This window comes from Microchirus variegatus, assembly GCF_963457635.1.
Source record: "Microchirus variegatus genome assembly, chromosome: 21".
Lineage (NCBI taxonomy): Eukaryota > Metazoa > Chordata > Actinopteri > Pleuronectiformes > Soleidae > Microchirus > Microchirus variegatus.
The window spans coordinates 6,239,236-6,266,623 of record NC_139822.1 but is presented as its reverse complement, the minus strand read 5'-3'; the positions used below and the strand labels follow the sequence as shown (position 1 = coordinate 6,266,623).

At 39.2% G+C, this 27,388-nt stretch overlaps 7 protein-coding genes across 7 annotated transcripts; 3 read left to right on the top strand and 4 right to left on the bottom strand.

The window, feature by feature from the left end:
- Window positions 1-2,330: 2,330 nt before the first annotated feature.
- On the bottom strand, window positions 2,331-2,741 carry LOC310942494 (histone H3.2; the record flags this gene model as incomplete). Its single annotated transcript, XM_083907889.1, has 1 exon — window positions 2,331-2,741. The coding sequence occupies one exon, from the start codon at window positions 2,739-2,741 to the stop codon at window positions 2,331-2,333; it is 411 nt and encodes a 136-aa protein (XP_083764015.1).
- Window positions 2,742-3,130: 389 nt separating this feature from the next.
- LOC310942729 (histone H2A) lies at window positions 3,131-3,517 on the top strand (the record flags this gene model as incomplete). Its single annotated transcript, XM_083908157.1, has 1 exon — window positions 3,131-3,517. One exon carries the CDS (start codon window positions 3,131-3,133, stop codon window positions 3,515-3,517), a length of 387 nt encoding a protein of 128 aa, XP_083764283.1.
- A 2,253-nt stretch (window positions 3,518-5,770) lies between these two features.
- LOC310942303 (histone H4) lies at window positions 5,771-6,082 on the top strand (the record flags this gene model as incomplete). The annotated part of the gene is made up of 1 exon (XM_083907663.1): window positions 5,771-6,082. One exon carries the CDS (start codon window positions 5,771-5,773, stop codon window positions 6,080-6,082), a length of 312 nt encoding a protein of 103 aa, XP_083763789.1.
- A 1,477-nt stretch (window positions 6,083-7,559) lies between these two features.
- On the bottom strand, window positions 7,560-7,976 carry LOC310942268 (histone H2B 1/2-like; the record flags this gene model as incomplete). Its single annotated transcript, XM_083907621.1, has 1 exon — window positions 7,560-7,976. Exon 1 carries the CDS (start codon window positions 7,935-7,937, stop codon window positions 7,560-7,562), a length of 378 nt encoding a protein of 125 aa, XP_083763747.1. The 5' UTR covers window positions 7,938-7,976.
- Window positions 7,977-9,282: 1,306 nt separating this feature from the next.
- Window positions 9,283-9,594, bottom strand: LOC310942473 (histone H4; the record flags this gene model as incomplete). The annotated part of the gene is made up of 1 exon (XM_083907862.1): window positions 9,283-9,594. The coding sequence occupies one exon, from the start codon at window positions 9,592-9,594 to the stop codon at window positions 9,283-9,285; it is 312 nt and encodes a 103-aa protein (XP_083763988.1).
- Window positions 9,595-25,683: 16,089 nt separating this feature from the next.
- On the bottom strand, window positions 25,684-26,070 carry LOC310942706 (histone H2A; the record flags this gene model as incomplete). Its single annotated transcript, XM_083908125.1, has 1 exon — window positions 25,684-26,070. One exon carries the CDS (start codon window positions 26,068-26,070, stop codon window positions 25,684-25,686), a length of 387 nt encoding a protein of 128 aa, XP_083764251.1.
- Window positions 26,071-26,454: 384 nt separating this feature from the next.
- Window positions 26,455-26,865, top strand: LOC310942437 (histone H3.2; the record flags this gene model as incomplete). The annotated part of the gene is made up of 1 exon (XM_083907817.1): window positions 26,455-26,865. The coding sequence occupies one exon, from the start codon at window positions 26,455-26,457 to the stop codon at window positions 26,863-26,865; it is 411 nt and encodes a 136-aa protein (XP_083763943.1).
- Between the last annotated feature and the right edge of the window lie 523 nt (window positions 26,866-27,388).

Genomic DNA, 27,388 nt, shown 5'->3' with positions numbered 1-27,388 from the left:
GTGCCGTGACCTTTCAAGGATTGGTCTGAAGATCGACGTCGTTCACCGTGGCAAGCTGCATTCACTCTGTTACATCTTTCCCATAGGGAAGACTCAGATTGCAATTCATTGCTCGAGAAACAAATTCATTGTCATAGTCTGTGGACCCCCTAGATAGAAGTCTAGCTCCACCACTGCCTGCACTGGAGAAGTCTACTTGTTCTGTTTTTACACTCACATGAGGTACAACTACGAAATCACTCTACAAAGCTTTCTACAAAATCAACAATAAACTAAACTATTGCTGATTACATCATTAAGGAGTTGTTGCCTATTTCCAGGAAGATATGTGAAACACTGGTATCTGAATCAAACACAGTTGGACTTTAGTAGATATTTTGATGAATGAAGTCATACAAAAGCTCTGAAACACTTGATTCTGCACAGAAAGTTGTATAACTTTCAAATCCATGTAATGAGTACAAGAAATTAATGATATATTATTTCTATTTGTGTAACACAAAAACTATTTACACTTTTGAAAAAGAGCCCCGGCCGGAACAAGGGTCTTTCTGCGTGGAGTTTGCATGTTCTTCCCGTGTGTGTGTGGGTTTTCTCCCAGTTGTCCGGCTTCCTCCCACAGTCCAAAAACATGCCGATTTGGGGATTAGGTGAATTGGTCAAGTGTGAGAGTGTGAGTGAACGGTTGTTTGTCTCTATGTGTGTCCCTGTGATGGACTGGTGAACTGTAAAGGGTGTGACCCCGCCTATCGCCCTATGTCAGCTGATAGACACAGCACCCCCGTTGACCCTCCAGTGGAGGACAAAGCGGTAGATAATGGACAGATGGATGGAAAACTGTATGGCACGGATTACAGCTGCTGAAGAAAGTCCTCACTCTCTAAAGCTCTCCAGAATTGGCCCAAGGGGCTTTCGAGTTTGAGCCTTGCTTCTTCGGACAGGTGGCTCTGAAGCTGTTCACTGAGCAGTGTTATCTCACTGATAAGACAAAATGATATAACAAAATAATGAAGTCATTAATGACACGTGTTATGTTCTAATAACAGGGGTCGTTGTTGCTGGATAGTGGAGAATGTACCTTTAAACAAGGTAATGACGCAGATACACACTAAAAAACAGCGTTAATTGGAACTTCTGGTCTAGGTCCGCACAAACAAAAAAAACATTTCTCTACTTTTTGTTTTACAGTGAATATACAGTATTTTATTGCACATGACCCTTTTTGCACAGTGGTATGGTATTTCACAGTGGTGGGACTATGTAATCAGTGCATATTACAGTTGAGGGTGGCTTTTGCTTTGCTGTTTTTGAATCTGTTTGCGTTTGTCCTGATGCACATGCAGCGCCTCCCTGTGGGCAACAGATCAAACAGGTAAAAGCCAGGGTGGAATCTGTCTTTGGTGATGATTTTAGCTAGTTTTAGGGCGTGTAAATGTCCACCAGGGAGGGGAGAGGGCAGCCGATGATCCTCTGTGCTGCCTTTACTACTCTCTGGAGCCTGTGTGACACAGTATGTCATGGATGAGCGGGAGAAGGTCAGCAGCAGGTTGGAGTTTAGGTTGTGCTTCTTGAGATCTCTGAGGAAGTGAAGCCTCTGCTGAGCCTTCTTGATGACTGCCGTGATGTTCTGGAGGAGAGGCTGGGGTCAAGTCTCACAGTCTGGGCTCGGTTGGTGAGAAAGTCCTTTATCCAGGCACAAGTGAGAGGGGGGAGGCCAAGAGTGTCCAGTTTTGTCATGACTTTGTCCGGGATTATTTTTTTTTAAATTGTCACAACAGCATAAAATAACTTAAATTAATTGAATAATTAAAGAGTTTTTGTCAAATAAAAAAGTTGTTCAGAGTTCTGAATTCTGTGACACTGTCCTTTCTGCTGTGGGTGTGACGCTCCCTGCTGGTTGCACTAAAACACTACAATTTCACTATGAGGGAAGAAAAAGAAAGAAAAAAATAAACTGGCCTTTCCTGGCTTGCTTCATATAACAAATAAATAATTCATTTTAGTTAAGTCAGTTTTGTGTCCCCCATAATTTTCCTTCAAGAAGAAATGGGTGTGGGTTCTTATGAAATGATGGACATGAACAGTTGGCACTTAGTAAATAAAGGAACACGACTTTCTAATGAAGACAGTTTTGATCTTAATGATACTTACTAACTAACAATGTTTCTTTATTCATAATGGAAGGTATAAATGTAAAGGGACTTGTATCGTATATTGTTTAAATGATGTAGAATGAGCAGAGGTTTGTTGTCTATAGTTCAGAGTGAGGTGGCTCTAAAAAGAGCCTTTTGTTTAGTATGTTGTTGTTGTTGTTGTTGTTGTTGTTGACTTTAAGCTCTCTCTCCACGGATACGTCGGGCCAGCTGGATGTCCTTGGGCATGATGGTCACTCTCTTGGCGTGGATGGCGCACAGGTTGGTATCCTCGAACAGGCCGACCAGGTAAGCCTCGCTGGACTCCTGCAGAGCCATGACAGCGGAGCTCTGGAAGCGCAGGTCGGTCTTGAAGTCCTGAGCGATCTCTCTGACCAGGCGCTGGAAGGGCAGCTTGCGGATCAGCAGCTCCGTGGATTTCTGGTAGCGACGGATCTCTCTCAGAGCCACGGTACCAGGCCTGTAACGGTGAGGCTTCTTCACGCCGCCGGTGGCAGGCGCGCTTTTACGCGCAGCCTTGGTGGCCAGCTGCTTCCTGGGTGCTTTACCTCCGGTAGATTTACGGGCGGTTTGCTTGGTTCTTGCCATGTTTTTCTGCCTCTTGTTTCTTTAAACAGAATAAAAAGTGGGTAAGACACGACCTGAGCGACTCTCTGCTCTTAAACTGTGGGAGCAGCTGTGAGACGGTGACGCTGCTTCAGTCCTCCGGCTCCTGATTGGTGGTGAGCGGCTCTTCCTGGAGCGCAGCGCCGCCCAGAGGAGCCTGAAGCCCCGCTGCTTATTGGACAAAAGTCCCTCTGAAAAGCATAGGGTGAACCCCCCCTCTGCTGCTTTGCTCTGGTTGGTCTGGCAGGAGTCTCCCGCTCTTTCTTGGACATATAAAGCAGGCTTTGAGCTGTTTGAGCCACAGACAAGCACAGACTTGTATCCAGTCATAGTTTCTCTTATTTTGTCGGAAGAATCCAGTAAAAGTCACGATGTCCGGAAGAGGAAAAACCGGCGGAAAAGCCCGCGCAAAGGCAAAGACCCGCTCCTCTCGTGCTGGACTCCAGTTCCCGGTCGGTCGTGTTCATAGACTGCTGCGCAAAGGCAACTACGCTCAGCGTGTGGGAGCCGGCGCCCCCGTCTACCTGGCGGCTGTGCTCGAATACCTGACCGCTGAGATCCTGGAGCTGGCTGGAAACGCCGCCCGCGACAACAAGAAGACCCGCATCATCCCCCGCCACCTGCAGCTGGCCGTCCGCAACGACGAGGAGCTCAACAAACTCCTGGGCGGAGTGACCATCGCTCAGGGCGGCGTGCTGCCCAACATCCAGGCTGTTCTTCTGCCCAAGAAGACCGAGAAGGCCGCCAAGTCCAAGTAAACAACAACACATCAACAAACAAAAGGCTCTTTTAAGAGCCACACACTCACTCTGAGAAACTGCTCATCCTCCTCATGTGTTCATCAACCTGCCATTAATCATGTGATCCTTCAAATGTCTGATGTGATTATGAAAACAAGAAGGTCGCTCCTTGTTTGTCATAAACAAATATTACTTTGTCTCTTTAGTTTAACACAAACTCTGAGTCATCTGAAGTCTGAATAAAGGATGCACAAAAACAGCAATGATGTAATAATTATAGTGATGACATCACACTTTAATTAAACAATTTAATTATTAATCCTCCTAATATGTCACAGAGACTCAGGAATAATGTTCATATAACAAACTGAACTCACCAACAACAACAGTACAGACAAAATATTTGCAGTAAAAAAAAATATATTGCAGACTGCAAATCATGTTTATGTTTTGAAATCATGTTTTGGCATGTGGCGCCACCTACCGCCGTCTACCAATCATTGCAGTCAGTAGATTCTCAGCTGCCGAGCAACCACGGGTTGCCAGTTATGTCAGAAAACAAAACCTAAAAGACCTGTATTTTGAATTTGAATGTAGTAACCGTTGTTAGCCACATTCTTACATATGGCCCCTTTAAAGGTGCTTTAAAGGTGCCAGCCGCATCACAGTCCCCCTTAAAAAACAATGGGCAATTTGAAATTAGATCTCAGTAGGAAACCTCCTTAAAGGGGCCCCACCTCACTTTAACATCTGTGAAGTTATCATTCTGCAAGTTGGAAAATGAAGAGGATTATTTACAGTGTAATGCATATCTTTTTTACTCAGTTTACATGTTTTTTATTCAGTTATTTACAGTATTTTTTTGTTCTATATATTTATATTGTTTTATAATGTGGGTTCTTTACAGTGTAATGTATTTTTTTTACTAAGTTTTTTTTTTTTTTTTTAAAGCTATTTACAGTATTTTATTTTTCTTTACATTTATATTTTCACATACTTTTTAATGACAAGGTTTTTCCATGTTATTTCATTCATTTTGAAAAAAAATTATTTTGAAGTCACACATTTTTCGTTGGTGCCAGATTATTTATAACATAATGGTGATGAACACTGGTTGGAAGAGCCCCCTGGGAATTTTTGCCTTGGGCCCCTACAGACTCTAGAATAGCCTCTGTCCATTTATACTTTGGTGTAAGAGAGGGTGGTGATTGCAACAAATAGGACATCAAGTATGTAGCATGTACACACGAGTAAAACACAACACACGCAACAACATTTGAGTTTACGCACTGCATAAAGATCATATTGTCCCCCTTGGATCAAGTGTGTGGCTCTTAAAAGAGGATAATGACCTCGATAACTACATACACTTAACTTTAATGAATACCGATTACAAGATCTTAGCCAAAGTTATAATGAACAGATTAAACGATATACTGGACGATATTATAGAAAAGGAACAAACGTGCCATTTAAGGTCGCCTAATGTGGGACAATCTCTGCACTTTGAGAGAAGTTATATTTAAAAATGGAAAAAAAGACTTTTATATCATCGGGCTAGACCAAAAGAAGGCCTTCGATTATATTTCCAGAGACTACCTGTGGGCAGTAATGAGGTCTTATGGATTCCCTGAAGCATTTATAAACTCACAGACAGTGAGGAAAAAAAGCATGTGTGTCTTTTTATATAATGTATGTAAACTTCTGGTTTCAACTGTATATGTATGCGCATATTTATAATGTGTATATATTATACACATACATACATGCAATAGTATTGTACTGAAACACAATTATAAATGCAAAAGAAATAAATCAATCAGAAAAATAACAAGTGTGCAAAAAGCGAATACATTTTTGTTTTTAATATTATGTGCGGAATTATTTATACACATGATCTAATTCTCACTTTCCTTATTGATTATTACATGCATGTCTTTATTGTTGATTCATTTATTTTCAATTGTGGCAATTTTAATAAAATAATAATGTTATTATTTTTATTATTATTTTGTGTTTATTTTCTTATTATTTTGGCAGACTTCTCGGCCATGCTGTCACTGACTCTCTTCTCCTGTTGGGGGCGCTGATGCACCGTTGACTCCTTTATCCACTATGAAAACCCACAGAGGAAGAATATGACTCCTCTGTCTTCAAACAGGTCCTCAATCAGACTTTGAATACGCGTGAATCGCAGCATAATGAATCATCAGCTTAGCTTAGCTTAGCGAAATCATCGTTTTTTGTGAGCGCTTTCATTGATAAGTAAAAATGAGTGGAAGAGGAAAGGGCGGAAAAGGTCTCGGTAAAGGCGGCGCTAAGCGTCACCGTAAAGTTCTCCGTGACAACATCCAGGGAATCACCAAGCCCGCCATCCGCCGTCTGGCTCGCCGCGGCGGAGTGAAGCGAATCTCTGGGCTGATCTACGAGGAGACTCGCGGTGTGCTCAAGGTTTTCCTGGAGAACGTGATCCGTGACGCCGTCACCTACACCGAGCACGCCAAGAGGAAGACTGTCACCGCCATGGACGTGGTTTATGCTCTGAAGAGACAGGGGAGAACTCTGTACGGCTTCGGCGGTTAAACTCACTTCACTTTGGCCTCAAACACAACAACAACAAAAACAACGGCTCTTTTAAGAGCCAACCACTTTGTCTCTGAGAGCTCAGTCCTGTGATTTACATTCATGTGTTTTTATGGCTATAATCTTCCTCGTTTCCTCATTGATGATGGTGTTTGTTTAGTTTGGTGGTCAGATGTAGGCAGGTGTTTTTTTTTTTATTCTTCAAATGAATGCAATGCGCTTCCGTAGTTATATGCTGTGTTTTACACAAGCGCGATTGGCTTTGATTCATTTTAGCGTCCAAAAGAGGTGTGCGCAGTGGTCATCTCGCCGTTATATAGGATCTTTGTTTCCCTCTCACTCGCTGCGGTGTGACGTGAACAGTAAAATCAGTCAGACTTGAGCTTTGACAGAACAGGACAAAATACTAAAAACGGGAGATAAAAATAAACCCTGAAACCCAGGAGACGACCGAGGAGCTGTGGTTTCGAGAGGAACTTCGTTGAACCACTCGGAATTCTGAATGATATCCCGGTGAGTTGGGTTTGTGTGTCGACATGTTGCGCTAGCATGCTAACCGGAGTAGCAAAACGTCAGCGTCTTGTACGCTAATAAAAACCAGTCGGGACAGCATGGACACAAGTCATTTGTTTTAAGATGTGATAATTGTTTGTGGACTTAATTCATTTGGGTAGTTGTTTATTTGTACACCATCTTATCTGATGAGGACGGTTACCATGGTGCTGGATAGTTAAGTGCAGTATTGACACGACAACTTTAATTTGGCTAAACTCACTTTAGTTGTTTACAGCTTTAGCTACAGTGTTGAGTTGTTTAATAAAACAAAATCATACATTTTCATCATAATCACTGGTTAAAATTCTAACTGAAATGACAACAGATCTCAGTCAGTGACTACTCTTTGACTTTTATTGTTTACTATAAATAATCTGTATCTTCAGTCTTTTTTTAACTCCATAATATGTATTTATTCTTTTTATTTTACAAATTATTAACTTGTTTTGATTGTTATGGTTCACATAACTTCTTCTCAACTTAAAAACAAATAATGTGATCAAAAGATCATTAAAGCTTTTATCGTATATTGTTATGCGTTTATGGCTCTAGTGTGACATTCGTGTCATTATCATTATCTGATTTAGATCATTCATCACGAAGCTGAGGAACTGCCGCCATCATTTTCAAAAATAGGTCTCACTATAAATGTGATCCATCTTCTGTATGGTAGTGCACATGAACCCAGAAACCTTATTGGCACAGTCTGTGCAGATAAACAAGGGATTTGTTACAATATAACAAAGTATTTAATAGGAAAGAAATGTGCAAATTAACATTTCATTTGGGGACTTGTGACGTTTTTACTCGCTATTGTTTGCACACAGATGATTGTCACACAATATAAAGGATTATTCACTCTCTTCGATAAAGTGTGTGGCTCTTAAAAGAGCCGTTGTGTTGTTGTTGAGATGTCACGTGTTTACTTGGAGCTGGTATACTTGGTGACGGCCTTGGTTCCCTCGGACACGGCGTGCTTGGCCAGCTCACCGGGCAGCAGGAGGCGCACGGCGGTCTGGATCTCCCTGGAGGTGATGGTGGAGCGCTTGTTGTAGTGAGCCAGACGAGACGCCTCACCGGCGATGCGCTCAAAGATGTCGTTGACGAACGAGTTCATGATACCCATGGCTTTGGACGAGATGCCAGTGTCGGGGTGGACCTGCTTCAACACCTTGTACACGTAGATGGCGTAGCTCTCCTTCCTGCTCTTTCTCCTCTTCTTTCCGCCCTTAGCGGCGCTCTTAGTCACGGCTTTCTTGGAGCCCTTCTTGGGCGCGGACTTGGGGGGTTCAGCAGGCATCCTGAGAGTTCACTACTACACAGAGAATGATTGCGTACAGGCGGGGGAAACTCTTCTTATAAAGGCTCCATGCAAACACCACTGTGTGATCCCCCTCCTGTGATTGGTTGAATCTCTCACTGCGGTTGAATGAGGAGGAGAATGTTGTCTTTGAGACATTTTAGAAAACGTACATCATACATTTTATTAAGAAACAAACCGTACCATTTTCAATTATTTCTTCAGAGAGAGAAACACTTAAAAACATAAATATTATTTTAAATAACATTTTTCTGCTTCTGCATCAAGTGGAAACTCAGAGAATCATAACAATTAAAAGGAAGAAAAATGCTTTACAGTCATGTTATTCTTTCAGTTGAACATAATAAAAGAATAAAAGAGAAATTTTTATTAAAGAAACAAATCGATATTACTCTTCAATTGTTTCTTCAGACAGAAATCAATGAATACTTTACTGCCTCAATATCTTCATGATTATTTCTCTTTATCAAAGGAAGGAAATTTATTTTTCAATCTATAGATATGAACATTTGAGTAACTGAAGCAAAGTAAACCATGATTGTCAAAAAGGTATAAAGAAAAAAAGAAGCACTTAAAAACACAGTACACAGTAATGACAAGCTCCATTTTAAGCACTAATTAAGTTATTACATACAATCTCAGTCATCACTGTATATCTCAATATAAAGTAGACAATAATATATATTTATACAGCCTTTTTTTTGTCTCAACACTGTTGACTATTCAGTCATTCATTCATTCACATTCATACATCAAATCTGCTGTATATGAAGTTTTAATTCTCAAAGTTATTTGGCTGATGACTAAACATCAATTGTCATTATCAAACTATTCTTAAAACAACAATATCATTTCATTACCTTTGTAATTACCAAATGTCTTCATTAGAAATAAGGTGGCGTTTCCATAGCGTGACCAACTTTTATGGAATTGTTACCATACAATAACTGAAGTTTTATGTATATCAATCTACATAAACGTAGATAAAATCATAGTATTAAACCTTACATGTAGCTAATCGTTTCCGTTTAAAGGTAATAGTAATGACACAGTGAGGACCAATTCATTTCTGACATCTGTCAGTCAGATTGTATTAAAATAACTGCATCATACAAATAATAATGATAGCATAAAATGCTTTATAGTGCCTACATTTGACAACTAAACTAAACAAACACCATCAATGAGGAAACGAGGAGAATTAGAGCCATAAAAAACACATGAATGTAAATCACAGGACTGAGCTCTCAGAGATAAAGTGGTTGGCTCTTAAAAGAGCCGTTGTTGTTGTTGTTGTTGTGTTTGAGGCCAAAGTGAAGTGAGTTTAACCGCCGAAGCCGTACAGAGTTCTCCCCTGTCTCTTCAGAGCATAAACCACGTCCATGGCGGTCACAGTCTTCCTCTTGGCGTGCTCGGTGTAGGTGACGGCGTCACGGATCACGTTCTCCAGGAAAACCTTGAGCACACCGCGAGTCTCCTCGTAGATGAGCCCAGAGATTCGTTTCACTCCGCCGCGGCGAGCCAGACGGCGGATGGCGGGCTTGGTGATTCCCTGGATGTTGTCACGGAGAACTTTACGGTGACGCTTAGCGCCGCCTTTACCGAGACCTTTTCCGCCCTTTCCTCTTCCACTCATTTTTACTTATCAATGAAGGCGCTCACAAAAACCGATGATTTCTATAAGCAAAGCTAAGCTGATGATTCATTATGCTGCGATTCACGCGTATTCAAAGTCTGATTGAGGACCTGTTTGAAGACAGAGGAGTCATATTCTTCCTCTGTGGGTTTTCATAGTGGATAAAGGAGTCTACGGTGCATCAGCGCCCCCAACAGGAGAAGAGCGTCAGTGACAGCATGGCCGAGATGTCTGCCAAAATAATAAGAAAATAAACACAAAATAATAATAAAAATAATAACATTAAAAATAATATTATTTTATTAAAATTGCCACAATTGAAAATAAATGAATCAACAATAAAGACATGCATGTAATAATCGATAAGGAAAGTGAGAATTAGATCATGTGTATAAATAATTCCGCACATAATATTAAAAACAAAAATGTATTCGCTTTTTGCACACTTGTTATTTTTCTGATTGATTTATTTCTTTTGCATTTATAATTGTGTTTCAGTACAATACTATTGCATGTATGTATGTGTATAATATATACACATTATATATATGCGCATACATATACAGTTGAAACCAGAAGTTTACATACATTATATAAAAAGACACATATGCTTTTTTTCCTCACTGTCTGTGAGTTTATAAATGCTTCAGGGAATCCATAAGACCTCATTACTGCCCACAGGTAGTCTCTGGAAATATAATCGAAGGCCTTCTTTTGATCTAGCCCGATGATATAAAAGTCTTTTTTTCCATTTTTAAATATAACTTCTCTCAAAGTGCAGAGATTGTCCCACATTAGGCTACCTTTAATGGCACATGTTTGTTCCTTTTCTATAATATCGTCCAGTATATCGTTTAATCTGTTTATTATAACTTTGGCTAAGATCTTGTAATCGGTATTCATTAAAGTTAAGTGTATGTAGTTATCGAGGTCATTATCCTCTTTTAAGAGCCACACACTTGATCCCACGGGGACAATATGATCTTTATGCAGTGCGTAAACTCAAATGTTGTTGCGTGTGTTGTGTTTTACTCGTGTGTACATGCTACATACTTGATGTCCTATTTGTTGCAATCACCACCCTCTCTTACACCAAAGTATAAATGGACAGAGGCGATTCTAGAGTCTGTAGGGGCCCTAGGCAAAAATTCCCAGGGGGCTCTTCCAACCAGTGTTCATCACCATTATGTTATAAATAATCTGACACCAACAAAAAATGTATGACTTCAAAATATTTTTTTTTCAAAATGAATAAAATAACATGGAAAAACCTTGTCATTAAAAAGTATGTGACCATATAAATGTAAAGAAAAATAAAACACTGTGAATAGCTTTAAAAAAAAAAACTATATAAACTTAGTAAAAAAATATATTACACTGTAAAGAACCCACATTATAAAACAATATAAATATATAGAACAATAAAATACTGTAAATAACTGAAAAAAAACAAACTGAGTAAAAAAGATATGCATTACACTGTAAATAATCCTCTTCATTTTCCAACTTGCAGAATGATAACTTCACAGATGTTAAAGTGAGGTGGGGCCCCTTTAAGGAGGTTTCCTACTGAGATCTAATTTCAAATTACCCATTGATTTTTAAGGGGGACTGTGATGCGGCTGGCACCTTTAAAGCACCTTTAAAGGGGCCATATGTAAGAATGTGGCTAAAAACGGTTACTACATTCAAATTCAAAATACCGTGGTCTTTTAGGTTTTGTTTTCTGACATAACTGGCAACCCATGGTTGCTCGGCAGCTGAGAATCTACTGACTGCAATGATTGGTAGATGGCAGTAGGCGGCGCCACATGCCAAAACATGATTTCAAAACATAAACATGATTTGCAGTCTGCAATATATTTTTTTTATGGCAAATATTTTGTCTGTACTGTTGTTGTTGGTGAGTTCAGTTTGTTATATGAACATTATTCCTGAGTCTCTGTGACATATTAGGAGGATTTTATGGCCAGTTGCTTTAGATTTATTACATAATGCACGTCAACAACATGGTATAAACTGCATGTGTCTTTCTATATTCATTAAATATGTAGCACAAAGGGCGAGGCATCTTCATATTTATTACATAATGTTAGTTCTACAAAGTAGTATTTGCTTTATATAATTACGTGTGATGTCATCACTATAATTATTACATCATTGCTGTTTTTGTGCATCCTTTATTCAGACTTCAGATGACTCAGAGTTTGTGTTAAACTAAAGAGACAAAGTAATATTTGTTTATGACAAACAAGGAGCGACCTTCATGTTTTTATAATCACATCAGACATTTGAAGGATCACATGATTAATGATTGAATCAAATGTTCATGTTTATATTTTAACTAAACTACAGTAATTTAGTAGAATGGATCACAGTCATCACTAAAGAAACAAGTTACAGTTATAACATACAGCTATCAATCATTTAGTGTGAATGTTAATATGTTGTTTATGTTTATTAATAATTACACCTGCAGATTAACAGTGATGCAGACAAATCACAGCTGTAATAATGTTAAATTTATAAATGTAAAACAATGAATTAAGATGAAAGCGATAACACATTTTGAGAAACTAACTTTTTTGAATTTTGATTATTATTTATTTTTTTATTTCATATAAATATATTCTATAAAAGCAGAAATTTGGCAAGTGTTTGTTAATATTTATTATTGTGCAGTTTGATATAAAAAAAACATCAATTGTTTTCATCGTTACCTCTGAATGGACAAATGAATCCTGAGTGCTGTCTCACTCTCCAAAAATGAAAACATTACTACAACATCATGTGTTCATAACTTTCACCTTTCTGAATCCCACATTAGCTGTTAATTACACATGGATTAGCAACATTTTTGCTTTTAACAGAAAACTAATTCATTTATTTAATGTTTTAGTGAGATAAACATTAGTCGGTTGTTATTTTTCTATGAATTTCTAATGATTAGTTCCAAACCTGCATTGTTTAGGAAGAAAGACTGTTGAACAGGACTTGACAGTGTTCACAAGTGCTTCACTACAAAAACACTTTTTATGAAACGACGCTGAAGTTGGCACCACATTCGCCTCCGGTTCTCTTTAAGTTTCCGTTCCACCTTAAAAAGTGCAAGTTCCAGCCACTGGGTGGCGAGCTATTCTGCAGAGCAGTGCTGATCACACAGCTGTTGATATGGGGGTGTTTTTGGGGTTTTTTGGTTAAAAAAACTTGCCGGCACATACAGGTGCATATACATACAATAGATAAAAATATGCTGGTGCATACTTGTATTTATTAAACAACACAAAAATTAAACACTTTAGAAGAACAGCATTCAATAATATTTAGTATCATTACTAATATTGATATGGTTTTAGTTCTGTGAGGGGGAGATTGTTGATATAAATTGTTACAATGTTATTGATATAACACTGTGGAAATTTGGAGAAAATCCATTTCAAAAATCAACATTTTGATGTTTTTGTTGCAACAATTGCTGACTTTGCAGTGCCACCTAATGGCCAAATATTATCTGATTATTTATTGCCTTCTCACCTTTCCAGTGATGCCCCATATGTCCATATTTACTGTAGAATTTTGGAGAAAATCCATTTCAAGCATCATAATTTTGACTCTTTTTTTGCAACAATTGTTGAATTTGCAGTGCCACCTAATGGACAAATAAGGTTTCCCGTTGAAGGTCTCACCTGATTCACATACTAGACCTTCTCACCTTTCCAGTGATGCCCCATATGTCCATATTTACTGTGGAATTTTGGAGACGTTTGCAGCAAAAAAAAAAACCCTGTGAAAATAAGTTTTGAATTCAGAGTTACGATTGATAAAGTGCGCATTGAGCTGTCAAACAGATAGACAGAGTGGAGCGGGCGACCTGTCCAAGATGGCGGCCCCACGGCTCGCCAGCGCCAATAGGCAGTAGCGGTCGATGTGGCGTCTACTGTTATATGTCTATGCCTGCTCCGGGCACTCGTCCGGGCACTCGTCTGGGCACATCCGGTTGGGTACATTGAACCGCAGAAGAAGAATAACGTCTGTTGTGGAGGTGTTTCACGAGCAACAGTGTCTTCTGACTCTGGGTCTGACTCCGGGTCAAAGTCATAAAAGTGACTGCGGCGGGGAGTCGTGAAGAAGCTATTTTTAAACATTGTTAAAACAATGTTTTGATAATGAGTAGCAGTGCATCCACCGTTCCAGAAGGGGGAGCTGTACTTCTGAGAGTGGGTGTGCTGAATAGTACTGGCCAATCACAAGACTCTGTCTTCTGGGGTGAAAGTTCACTCTGAAACATCGCGGCTGACAGAACAGCGTCAGAAAAGAGGATTTCTATCGTTCGTTTACAGCAACTAGGAGGTTTTTGACAACTCACTTTTCCGACGTTTTAACGTTCTCCCGTCCTCCATCAGATTCAAATGGTGTCGGAGGAGTATGAGGTCCACCTGCAGGACATCGGGAAGATCCTCCATTTCATCGTCAAGGGCAAGTACAAAGTCCGCGGGCTAAACGCCATCAGAGAGGAGCTGCAGGACGCCACGGGTTCCGCGTGACCCCCACCTACTGCCACCTCCTGGCCGTAAAAGAGAATTATTTTTATTGTTTTTAATCAGTATTTTTAATTCACTGTTGCTGTAATGAAATGTCTAAGATGTTTCTGGTACACACAGGGAGCAGCACTTTATATATGTGCGTTGCGTGGTTAACGGGTATATATTTGATTGACTTCCAGTTGAATTAGTCGGAAAAATCAGCTTCGTCTTTCATATCGCTTCACCTCGATGTTTTATTTCCTGACTACTTTTTGAATTGTAACAGAATTGTAATTTGTTCAGTTTAATCTGAGAAGAAAACACGAAACGGATTTTTTGAAAGTACAATTTGAGTCATTTGTCCTTTTCAAACGTGTTGCCAGAACTAAATTGTGTCTTTTTGATAAAGTTTCTGAAAAATCCAAACAGATGTTTGTTCATACCCTGCTCATTTTACACCTCCAAAAAAAGTTGTGTCAATCAATAAATAAGCACTACCTCATTTTTTATGTTGCGAGTACAATGAAATGTATTTTTCCTGATTCTGGTTTATTTATTTATTTAAATAAACACTGTGTGGAAAAGTCCAGAAATAGACAATAAGAGTATAAACTGAGCACATATTTCTTCGTAATGTATGATCAATTCTTTAAATAGGTCATTTTAAAGTATTTAAATGAGATGAATATGAACAATAATAACATGAATCTCAAATGCTCTCCTGTTTTTTTTACTTTTACACATCTGTCTATCTGTGGAGCCTAAATTCCATCTCTTTTTATGTCAAATTTCTCCATAAAAAGTGATCAAAGTCCAGCAGAGACAGCGTTAATGTGGTCTTTGCAGTGTTGAATTAAAACCATTTGTAATCGATGTTTAAATGTGACTTTGTGTTTGTTTATTTCTCATTTCTCAGATGAAGATCACTGTAAACTGACCACATACATTTCAAAAGCTGTATTTTGGAAGCAGCGGAATAAAAAGTCTTATACTTTCTACACAGTGAATGAACTATTTAAACAATAACATATACATTTTAAATATAGTGATAGGAGGTAGAGTTTATATTGTTGTTTAGAAGTAGTTTTAGTATGAAAGACAAAAACGACTGTTTTAAAAAGAGAAGCACGCGAGGTCACATGGAGCAGAGACCACGCCCCCCAGCGGCCAGGTATCACAGGTGACGTAAATGAGCAGGTGATTAGGCCAACCACTGACACCTGTGTGTGTGTGTGTGTGTGTGTGTGTGTGTGTGTGTGTGTGTGTGTGTGTGTGTGTGTGTGTGTGTATGTATATAAGCCAACTCCTTCAAATGCTTCATTCTCCGCTGAACCTCAGTGAATCATCACCTGAGCAGCTGAGCCTGAACTGAAGGTGAAGTAAAAACGCTCAGTCGATCCTTTTGTCTTTGATCTTGTTCACATTTGAACGCGTTGTTTCTTTCTAACGTGTCTTTGTTTTTTTCTCCCTTTTTTTTTTAACAGACTCTGCGGCTGAAATACTGCTCATCCACCCGCCGTGATGTCTGTTCGGTGAGTGCCAGAAACCAAACCCCGTTCAACTTTCTGCCATTTTTGTGAACTAACGCTTTAATAAGTGACTCTCTTTCCAAAACCCTTGTATCTAGGACTTGTTCCGGCTCCGTTGGATCAAGCTGAACAATTCGTCTCATTGACATTTGCGAAAGATTCCCACCTTTCACTAAACTTTTGTTTTCATCCATTTGTAGGTTCCAGCGGTAACACCGAGACACACGAAGGAGGTGTGTAGATAATGACTTTTGATAGAAAACTAGTGGAATTCCTTTTGTGTACGTGTGGGTTTTTTTTCCCCGTTAACTTGCATCATTATTCATCACCAGGTGAAAGAAGACGCCATGACTCACGGCCTGCAGACCGGCCGGTTCTTAGAAAGTACATCCATTGAAGTCCATGCAGCCAGAGGTACGAGCTGCAAGACTGATTTTTTTTATTTTTATTTTTAAATGTTATATTCCCCCTTGCTCGGTTTTTTTTTAACGTTTATTTCTTTTTCAGGATTCTGGCCTGTGTGCGACTTCCTGCAGCAGTGGAAGCTTTTGTCCACAATCTGCCAGAGAAGCAGGTTAATCCCCATCCACCATCTGTTCTGTTTCGCCACAAGATGGCGCCAGAGGGTGGACTTTAATCTTGTGATTTCCTTTTATTGGACTTTTACAAATGTGCTTGACCCTTTCGTCTTTATTTCAGACTCTGGGGATGTCTGAAGGAGTCATGCAGGAAGTCAACCCCTTCAAGTAATCTGCACAGGTACATTTCATGGAAACTGTTCGCAGTTGTGTTGAATAAACATATGCTCAAAGGCATTTAAACAAAGTTACTTGTTTGATTTGAGGTGAAGCATTTTGCTTTTATTTAATCTGGACTCTATTTTTTCCACTCACTACCATAGTGCTTCCTGTTGGCCACATTCATGCAACAAGCTGCTAATTTGTAAGATGTTGAGCTTTGAATACTTCTCATGTTGGTGACATCTGGAGATGTTTTTTAAATTTCTTCCATCCTCTCCTGCTTAATTTGGAGTAAATTCTCTCACGCTGTAGTCTTCTCTTCACTACTATAGTCCTTGTGTCCTTCCTGTTAGCCACATTCCAAAAAAGCTATCGGACTCATTCTGAAGACATGGAGCCATGAAAACTTGTTCTAATGTTGTAGGCTAATGTCATTTTTAAATGTCTTCCATTGTCCCCTTGCTTAAACCTAGAGTAACTGACTAAAAGGTTGGTTTAAATTGCCTTGATGTGTATCAAGCTTTAGTTTTGCATCTCCTTGATGCCCATGTCTAACTTTCAGTGCTTTAGATATTGTCCTCAAGTAGGAGTGACTTGTGCCCTTCCTGTTACCCACAATCCAAAAAGGCTTTAGAATTCATGCAACAAGCTGCTAATTTGGAAGACCTTGATCTTTAAATACTTGTGCTAATGTCAAATTTGTTTGAATGCAGATGCATTGTGTCTTCATGAATTGGGTTTAAATTACCCTAATATTTATTGGTGTACTGCTAAGCAAGGGTCCATTTGTCATTTATGTCCAACTTGGTGTCTTGTCTTCTGCAGGATATCTATTGTCTTCAGTAGATAATGACTTTTAGAAAAAGAAAACTAGTGGAATTCCATTTGTGCGTTTTGCCATTAACTTGCATCATTATTCATCACCAGGTGAAGGAAAAAGCCATCACACACGGCCTGAATCAGCCTCTTCACTTCCAGTTCTTCTTATTCCGCTTCTGCCCGGAGTCAGCATCACTTCCTGTTCAGAGTCACTCGGACAAGGAACAGAAGCTCCATCCTGAGTCCCTGCAACAGACTTGCATCAGGTAATTTTTTTTTTTTGTAACCACATCCTCAAATGTGCTCACTTGCTCACAGCAATTGTAGCAAATGGGGATAATGGCATCTTAAACTTAGTCCCTGCACCATTTTCTATAGAGAAATGTTGTTTTTTAACATCATGGCACACATTAAGCCAGTGCTACCTTGACTAGTGACTTAAATGTTTGTGATTCCCTTAACCAAATTAACCATTTAATGTTCTTTAAATTTCACATTCTCCTCTTGCTCTTTATTCTTATAAACTTGTTTGTTTTTTTCAGGATTCCTGACTTCCTGCAGCAGTTGAAGCTTGGACAATCTGCTAGAGAAGCAGGTAAATCTCCAGCGTCACTGTTTGACCACAAGATGGCGCCAGAGGACAGATTATAATCTGCAGTTTTCCTTTATTGATCTCTTACAAATGTGCTTGACCCTTTTTTCTTGTCTTTACTTCAGACTCTGGGAATGTTTGGACGTGTAATGCAGGATGTGAACCACCTCAGGTACACTTCACAGAAACTGTTTGCAGTTGTGTTTAATAAACGTGCTCAAAGGCATTTAAACAAAGTTACTTGTTGCATTTTGCTTTTATTCAATCTGGCATTGGTTTTTTCACTCTCATAGTCCTTCCTGTTGGCCACAAATGCAATTCATACAAGCTGCTAATTTGGAAGATGCTAACATCTGAAGATGTCATTTATAAACTTCCTTCTTTGTCCCCTTGCTTAATTTGGAGTAACTGACTAAAAGTTGGGTTTACGTTGCTTTAGTGTCACAGCTCCTTGACTCATGTCTAACTTTAACTGATTTAGAAATTGCCCATGTCCCCAAGTTAGAGTGACTTATGTTGCGTCTTTTAACCACTATAGTCGTGTCCTTCCTGTTACCCACAATCCAAAAGGGCTGTTAGATTTGAGTCATGCAACAAGCTGCTAATCTGCAAGACCTTGATCTTTAAATACTTGTGCTAATGCTGTAGGCTAACACCTGAAGATGTAATTTTTAAAGGTCTTCCATTGTGCCCTTACTAAATTGGGAGAATCTGACTAAAAGTTTGGTTTAAATGACCTAGATGTGTTTTGTAGTGTTGGTGACTTATGTTGCGTCTTCACTGCTATAGTCCACGTGTCCTTCCTGTTAGCCACAATCCAAATGATTGTGAATACCCAGCCTTATGTTGACTGTCATTGTGTCTCACATGGACAATCTTTATTAGTGTTCTGCTAAACAAGGGTCCATTTGTCTGTGTAACTTGGTGTCTTGTGTTCTGCAGGATGCTGTTGAAATGATGCTCCACTTGGCTGAGAAACCAGAAGCTCCTTGAAGAGACAACTGCACCATCATGTGAGTATGTTGTCTTGCAGCATGTCACCACTTCTGTGGTGTTTGTGTTGTTGTGCTTTGTCTTCCAGAATGAAGATGGACTCATCCAAGAACTTCAGTTTTGTCTATTTGCTGCCATTTGGAAGAAGAGTGTTCAAGAATCCCTTGAGCGCTCAATGTCCAGAGAGAAACATGCGTTTAGATAGTGCAATGCAGGGATTGTTGTGTTTCAAAATAAAAACTTGAACTACACTTTGTTTCAAATTGTTTTTTCAAAAATATTCCAAGCATACTTTTTTTTTCATGTGTATCTTTATTATAAGGAACAGAAGAAGTAAAACAAATTCACTAAGTACATTCAATGAACCAGTTAACACTGGAGCTAAGGACAAAAAATTATAACAAAGTACAACAACCAGAGAAGCTGCTGAATGAAGTAAAGTTAAACACATTAAAACATGGAGAAACAATTACTAAGTATAAAAAAAAAATGTATTAAGTATAAATGTAGAGTGACACAAGCTGCACAGAGAATAATTATAACAAACAAGACTATCAGAGGAGCTCCTGAACTAAGTTAGACATTAACAAGATTAAATCTAGAGTTAAAGTCAAATAATCTGACAAAGTATAAACAAAATAAAATGCTAAGTTAACAGCTAACAATTGTCACAGAAACATGTTCAGCAGCTCTGTCAGTAATCAGTGACACAACTGCAGAGACAGTGGAGACTTGCACTTATCATTAAAGAAGTTCTCTTCAGTGATAAGTTTAAGACTCAAACACTGTCTCTGCAGTTGTGTCACTGATCACTGACAGAGCTGCTGAACATGTCTCTGTGAAAATGTACAAGTGTTAGTTTGCAGTTAACTTTGAGTATTTTCTTTGGCTGAGAGAGAGAGAGGTGGTCTTCACCTGCTGAGACACACTGACATTATGGTTTAGACTGGATGGGCAATGTAATTGTGTGGTTATTTTGAATTAATCTGAGTTGGAAAAATAAATTGGTCTAAAAATAGATCCTAAAGGGACTTGATTAGATCGTTTAATAAATAGACAGTACACTTTATTTAATGCTGTAACTTTATATTTACAGTTTACTGTAAAATTACTCAGTGATTATTGATTGAAATCTTAACATAAGTCACTGAAGAAATGATAATAGTTCATGTTCAGTAGAGAAGGAAATGATAATATTTAGTTTTGGTCTAATAATCAGTTAAAGTAAATCTATTTTTATGTTGAGCATGGGATTAAAGTAGCATTTTTTTTTAACAAATTTTTGATTATTTTTGTATGCAAGATTGTATAATTACATAATGATTTTATGCATTTCCAAAATTGTACTCCTTTAACAACCAAATATTATATTCGTTTTACATTTATTTTGTGAACACTGGGTTTATTTATATTATAGAAACTGCACGAAAAAAGCAGCACGGTTTTCAAAAGACGACATTATTATGTTTGATTGTTGTAAAATTATATATAAAAAAACGTGATAGAAACATAGTACAATTAAGATTTTTTTTATTTGGACACACATTGTACAAAGTGACAATTCAGTTATTTAAAATATAAAGATACTATACAGAAAGATTAGTTTAATCATTTTATTTGGCAGGTTGAGCAGGAGAATACAAAGTCTCGAGTGACAAAGACGATCAATTAGTTTTAGCTATTAATAAAAACAGGAATTTAAAGTTTATTTAAGGAGATTGTGAGAGTAATATCTTTAATGCAGTTTAAAAGTTTAAGACTTAATAATTCTAGTCATTATATTGACAGGTCACTGATAAAATTAGAGCAAGTAAATATTAAAAGACATTTCTTGTTTTTTTTCCCCACAGAAGGTTTATTTTAAAAGTGGACAATATTAGCTGTTATTTAGACAAATCAGGATTCATATGAGAAGACACTGATCTGTTATCTTACTAAAATGGATTAAAATGATCATCACGTTATATTTAAGAGCTTAAATTACATTTTAATCAAGTGAGAAGTAGCTAATTTTCTCATAGACTTACATTACATTTGAATCGAGTTAATTTTCAGAATTATCAGAATATGTCTACGTAATACAGTCTGTTTTTTGTTTTGTTTAAAAATATTATTAATCAATATAAATGGGTAGAAACTACATTGATATGATGTCTCAGCGTGGTAGAAGAAGCCGCTCACCGAGTCTTCATGGCGGCTCGTCTTCTTCATCCAGCGTGGCTTCTCCAGCAGAACATCCGGGAACTCTTGGCTTTGGCCGACACGAAACTACAGCTTCCTAAACAAAACGGTCACGGTCAGCGTCATAGTATAAAGTATGTCTTCAACATTAAAAACAATCATTTTTCAGCAGCAGTTACCACCACATGTTTGTCACCGCTGCTCCTCGTCCTTCCGGGTGTCTCCTCCTGCACCTGCGTGCGCGGAAGTTCTGAATGACAAACAGGAAGTGGAAGATTCCAAAAATAGTTGTATCTAAACTGCCATCCGGTGGACAAATGTGATAGTATTGCTACTCAAAAGTTGACACTGCCCTCCGGTGGACAAACGTAATATTACTGCTGCTCAACTGTTCAATCTTAGATATACAAGTAGATTGATTCCAAGTCGAGGGATAATTAATTCACAGTTGCTCAACTCTTAAAACTGCCCTCCGGTGGACACACGTGATATTACGTGTAGATGAATTGATTCACGGCTGCTCAGATGTTAAAGCTGCCCTCCGGTGGACAAACGTGATATTACGTGTAGATGAATTAATTCACGGCTGTTCAACTGTTAAACCTGCCCCCCGGTGGACACACGTGATATTACATATAGATCAGGGGTCTCAAACTCAATTTGCCTGGGGGCTGCATGAGTTAGAGTCTGGGTGAGGCTGGGCCGCATCACAGGTTTCCCGTTGAAGGTCTCACCTGATTCACATACTACAGCTTCTCACATTTCCAGTGTTGCCCCATATGTCCATATTTACTGGAGAATTTTGGAGAAAATCCACTTCAAAAATCATAATTTTGATACTTTTATTGCAACAGTTGCTGACTTTGCAGTGCCACCTAATGGCCAAATAAGGTTTCCCGTTGAATGTTTCACCTGATTCACATACTACAGCTTCTCAACTTTCCAGTGATGTTCCATATAGCCACATTTACTGTGGAATTTTGGAGAAAATCCACTTCAAAAATCATCATTTTGACACTTTTATTGCAACAGTTGCTAACTTTGCACTGCCACCTAATGGCCAAATAAGGTTTCCCGTTGAATGTCTCACCTGATTCACATACTACAGCTTCTCACCTTTCCAGTGATGCCCCATATGTCCATATTTACTGGAGAATTTTGGAGAAAATCTACTTCAAAGATCATCATTTTGACACTTTTATTGCAACAGTTGCTGACTTTGCACTGCCACCTAATGGACAAATAAGGTTTCCCGTTGAATGTCTCACCTGATTCACATACTACAGCTTCTCAACTTTCCAGTGATGCTCCATATGTCTATATTTACTGAAGAATTTTGGAGAAAATCCACTTCTCCAAAAGTGGCTGACTTTGCAGTGCCACCTAATGGCCAAATAAGGTTTCCCGTTGAATGTCTCACCTGATTCACATACAACAGCTTCTCACCTTTCCAGTGATGCTCCATATAGCCACATTTACTGTGGAATTTTGGAGAAAATCCATTTCAAAAATCATAATTTTGACACTTTTATTGCAACAGTTGCTGAATTTGCAGTGCCACCTAATGACCAAATAAGGTTTCCCGTTGAATGTTTCACCTGATTCACAAACTACAGCTTCTCAACTTTCCAGTGATGATCCATATAGCCACATTTACTGCGGAATTTTGGAGAAAATCCATTTAAAAAAATCATAATTTTGACTTTTTTATTACAACAATTGCTGACTTTGCAGTGCCATCTAATGGCCAAATAAGGTTTCCCGTTGAATGTCTCACCTGATTCACATACTACAGCTTCTCATCTTTCCAGTGATGCTCCATATAGCCACATTTACTGTGGAATTTTGGAGAAAATCCATTTCAAAAATCATAATTTTGACACTTTTATTGCAACAGTTGCTGAATTTGCAGTGCCACCTAATGACCAAATAAGGTTTCCCGTTGAATGTTTCACCTGATTCACAAACTACAGCTTCTCAACTTTCCAGTGATGCTCCATATAGCCACATTTACTGTGGAATTTTGGAGAAAATCCATTTCAAAAATCATAATTTTGATACTTTTTTTGCAACAATTGCTGATTTTGCACTGCCACCTAATGGCCAAATAAGGTTTCCCGTTGAATGTCTCACCTGATTCACATACAACAGCTTCTCACCTTTCCAGTGATGCTCTATATAGCCACATTTACTGTGGAATTTTGGAGAAAATCCATTTCAAAAATCATAATTTTGACACTTTTATTGCAACAGTTGCTGAATTTGCAGTGCCACCTAATGACCAAATAAGGTTTCCCGTTGAATGTTTCACCTGATTCACAAACTACAGCTTCTCAACTTTCCAGTGATGCTCCATATAGCCACATTTACTGTGGAATTTTGGAGAAAATCCATTTCAAAAATCATAATTTTTATACTTTTTTTACAACAATTGCTGACTTTGCACTGCCACCTAATGGACAAATAAGGTGTCCCGTTGAATGTCTCACCTGATTCACATACTTCAGCTTCTCAACTTTCCAGTGATGCGCCATATATCTACATTTACTGTGGAATTTTGGAGAAAATGCATTTCAAAAATCATAATTTTGACTCTTTTATTGCAACATTTGCTGAGTTTGCAGTGTCACCTAATGGCCAAATAAGGTTTCCCGTTGAATGTCTCACCTGATTCACATACTAGACCTCAACTTTCCAGTGATGCTCCATATATCCACATTTACTGTGGAATTTTGGAGAAAATCCATTTCAAAAATGATGCACTGCACATGCACAGTTCTGCCCGAAATAGATGCCCGATAAGTGTCCAAAGTGCTTTGCAATATAGCTCCCGAGTGGAAGGACTTGCCGAGAAGGACATTGTGCCCCCCACAGCACGCCTAACGCCCTCTCCCTCTGTCCAACATGGTCAGTTGTATACAGCATATTGTTATGGAGCATAGTGATTTTATACACGATTGGACAGCTTGGAGTCTTGGAAATCCATGCATGACAATTTTTTACAATATGTCCAGTGATTTACATTGTCAAATTAATCTTAATTGTCTCAATTACATTTAATAATAAAATGACCACCCCATTAATACGTTTTATGTTTCAAAATAAGTTTTTCTTTTATAAAAAAAATGTTATGGCTGTTGTAACTCTGTGCCAGCACATCACCTAAGAAGCCTTCTAAAGAGGTCAAGCATTGGATGTTAGGCCAATATAAGTGGGAAAGGTGCCCTCAAATTTGTCACAGTACAACATCGGTGAGGAAATGTCTAGAAATGGCCCATACAAGATCATGTTAAGCCAGTAGATTTGCTTAAGTGTGGCACATCAGGCAGTGACCAACATTAGGACAATCCACCCCCTAGATCAGGGGTCTGCAACCTTTAGGATGAAAAGAGCCATTTTTGTCGTCTCTCCACCCAAAAATTCATTTGGAGCCGCAAAAAAACCCACAAGATGAAGATAATAACACATATAAAGGTTTTTTATACAGACAAACTATATACAATAGTAATAGTCTCTTTCATTTATGACATTTAAGAACTATAACATGTTCAGTTTATATCCAACCTCTATACCCCGTAGACCTGGTTCTTCCATTGTTTCATTGTTTGTGGCAAATTAAAGAAATTAAAATGACCCCACTTTGAAATAAATGAAGCAAATATTTGGATTGTATGTTGTTCGTGCTCAAGAAAAACGGCATGTGGATCCAAAGATGGACAGGACACATCCAAACATGTACTGAATATTGCATTTTACGTCGACATTGGATGTTGCACAAGATATTAAAACACTTTTATTTGTCGCCTTGATCTCTAAAGCTACAAGGAGCCACTGCAGAGTGGCTGAAGAGCCACATGTGGCTCTAGAGCCGCAGGTTCCAGACCCCTGCCCTAGATCATGCAATTGTTGCAATAAAAGTATCAAAATGATGATTTTTGAAGTGGATTTTCTCCAAAATTCCACAGTAAATGTGGACATATGGGGCATCACTGGAAAGGTGGAAGGTGTAGTATGTGAATCAGGTGAGACCACCAACGGGAAACCTTATTTGTTTATTAGGTGGCACTGCAAAGTCAGCAATTGTTGCAACAAAAACATCAAAATGTTGATTTTTGAAATGGATTTTCACCAAATTTCCACAGTGTTATATCAATAACATTATAACAATTTATATCAACAATCTCCCCCTCACAGAACTAAAAACATATCAATATTAGTAATGATTAAATATTAAAATTACAAAATATTATTGAATGTTGTTCTTCTAAAGTGTTTAATTTTTGTGTTGTTTAATAAATACAAGTATGCACCAGCATATTTGTATCTATTGTATGTATATGCACCTGTATGTGCTGGCAAGTTTTTTTTAACCAAAAAAAAACAAAAAACACCCCCATATCAACATCTGTGTGATCAGCACTGCTCTGCAGAATAGCTCGCCACCCAGTGGCTGAAACTTGCACTTTTTAAGGTGGAATGGAAACTTAAAGAGAACCGGAGGCGAATCAATGTGGTGCCAACTTCAGCGTCGTTTTTATGAATGTTGTTGCATCTTTAAAATAGGATATTGATGTAAGTGAGTTTTAACGCTCATTCATGCATTTACGTTATTTGTAAAGAGCAGGTTGATGAACACATGAGGAGGATGAGCAGTTTCTCAGAGTGAGTGTGTGGCTCTTAAAAGAGCCTTTTGTTTGTTGATGTATTGTTGTTTACTTGGACTTGGCGGCCTTCTCGGTCTTCTTGGGCAGAAGAACAGCCTGGATGTTGGGCAGCACGCCGCCCTGAGCGATGGTCACTCCGCCCAGGAGTTTGTTGAGCTCCTCGTCGTTGCGGACGGCCAGCTGCAGGTGGCGGGGGATGATGCGGGTCTTCTTGTTGTCGCGGGCGGCGTTTCCAGCCAGCTCCAGGATCTCAGCGGTCAGGTACTCCAGCACAGCCGCCAGGTAGACGGGGGCGCCGGCTCCAACACGCTGAGCGTAGTTGCCTTTGCGCAGCAGCCTGTGAACACGGCCGACCGGGAACTGGAGTCCAGCACGAGAGGAGCGGGTCTTTGCCTTTGCGCGGGCTTTTCCGCCGGTTTTGCCTCTTCCGGACATCGTGACTTTTGCTGGATTCTTCCGACAAAATAAGAGAAACTAAGACTGAATTCAAGTGTGTGCTTGTCTGTGGCTCAAACAGCTCAAAGCCTGCTTTATATGTCCAAGAAAGAGCGGGAGACTCCTGCCAGACCAACCAGAGCAAAGCAGCAGATGGGGGGTTTACCCTATGCTTTTCAGAGGGACTTTTGTCCAATAAGCAGCGGGGCTTCAGGCTCCTCTGGGCGGCGCTGCGCTCCAGGAAGAGCCGCTCACCACCAATCAGGAGCCGGAGGACTGAAGCAGCGTCACCGTCTCACAGCTGCTCCCACAGTTTAAGAGCAGAGAGTCGCTCGTGTCTGACTCACTTTTTATTCTGTTTAAAGAAACAAGAGGCAGAAAAACATGGCTAGAACCAAGCAAACCGCCCGTAAATCTACCGGAGGTAAAGCACCCAGGAAGCAGCTGGCCACCAAGGCTGCGCGTAAAAGCGCGCCTGCCACCGGCGGCGTGAAGAAGCCTCACCGTTACAGGCCTGGTACCGTGGCTCTGAGAGAGATCCGTCGCTACCAGAAATCCACGGAGCTGCTGATCCGCAAGCTGCCCTTCCAGCGCCTGGTCAGAGAGATCGCTCAGGACTTCAAGACCGACCTGCGCTTCCAGAGCTCCGCTGTCATGGCTCTGCAGGAGTCCAGCGAGGCTTACCTGGTCGGCCTGTTCGAGGACACCAACCTGTGCGCCATCCACGCCAAGAGAGTGACCATCATGCCCAAGGACATCCAGCTGGCCCGACGCATCCGTGGAGAGAGAGCTTAAAGTCAACAACAACAACAACAAACTTAACAAAAGGCTCTTTTTAGAGCCATCTCACTCTGAACTATAGACAACAAACCTCTGCTCATTCTACATCATTTAAACAATATACGATACAAGTCCCTTTACATTTATACCTTCCATTATGAGTAAACAAACATTATTAGTCAGTAAGTATCATTAAGATCAAAGCTGTCTTCATTAGAAAGTCGTGTTCCTTTATTTACTAAGTGCCAACTGTTCATGTCCATCATTTCATAAGAACCCACACCCATTTCTTCTTGAAGGAAAATTATGGGGGACACAAAACTGACTAAACTAAAATTAATTATTTATTTGTTATATGAATCAAGCCAGGAAAGGCCAGTTTCTTTCTTTTCTTTCTTTCCTCATAGTGAAATTATAGTGTTTTAGTGCAACCAGCAGGGAGCGTCACAGCCACAGCAGAAAGGACAGTGTCACAGAATTTAGAACTCTGAACAACTTTTTTATTTGACAAAAACTCTTTAATTATTCAATTAATTTA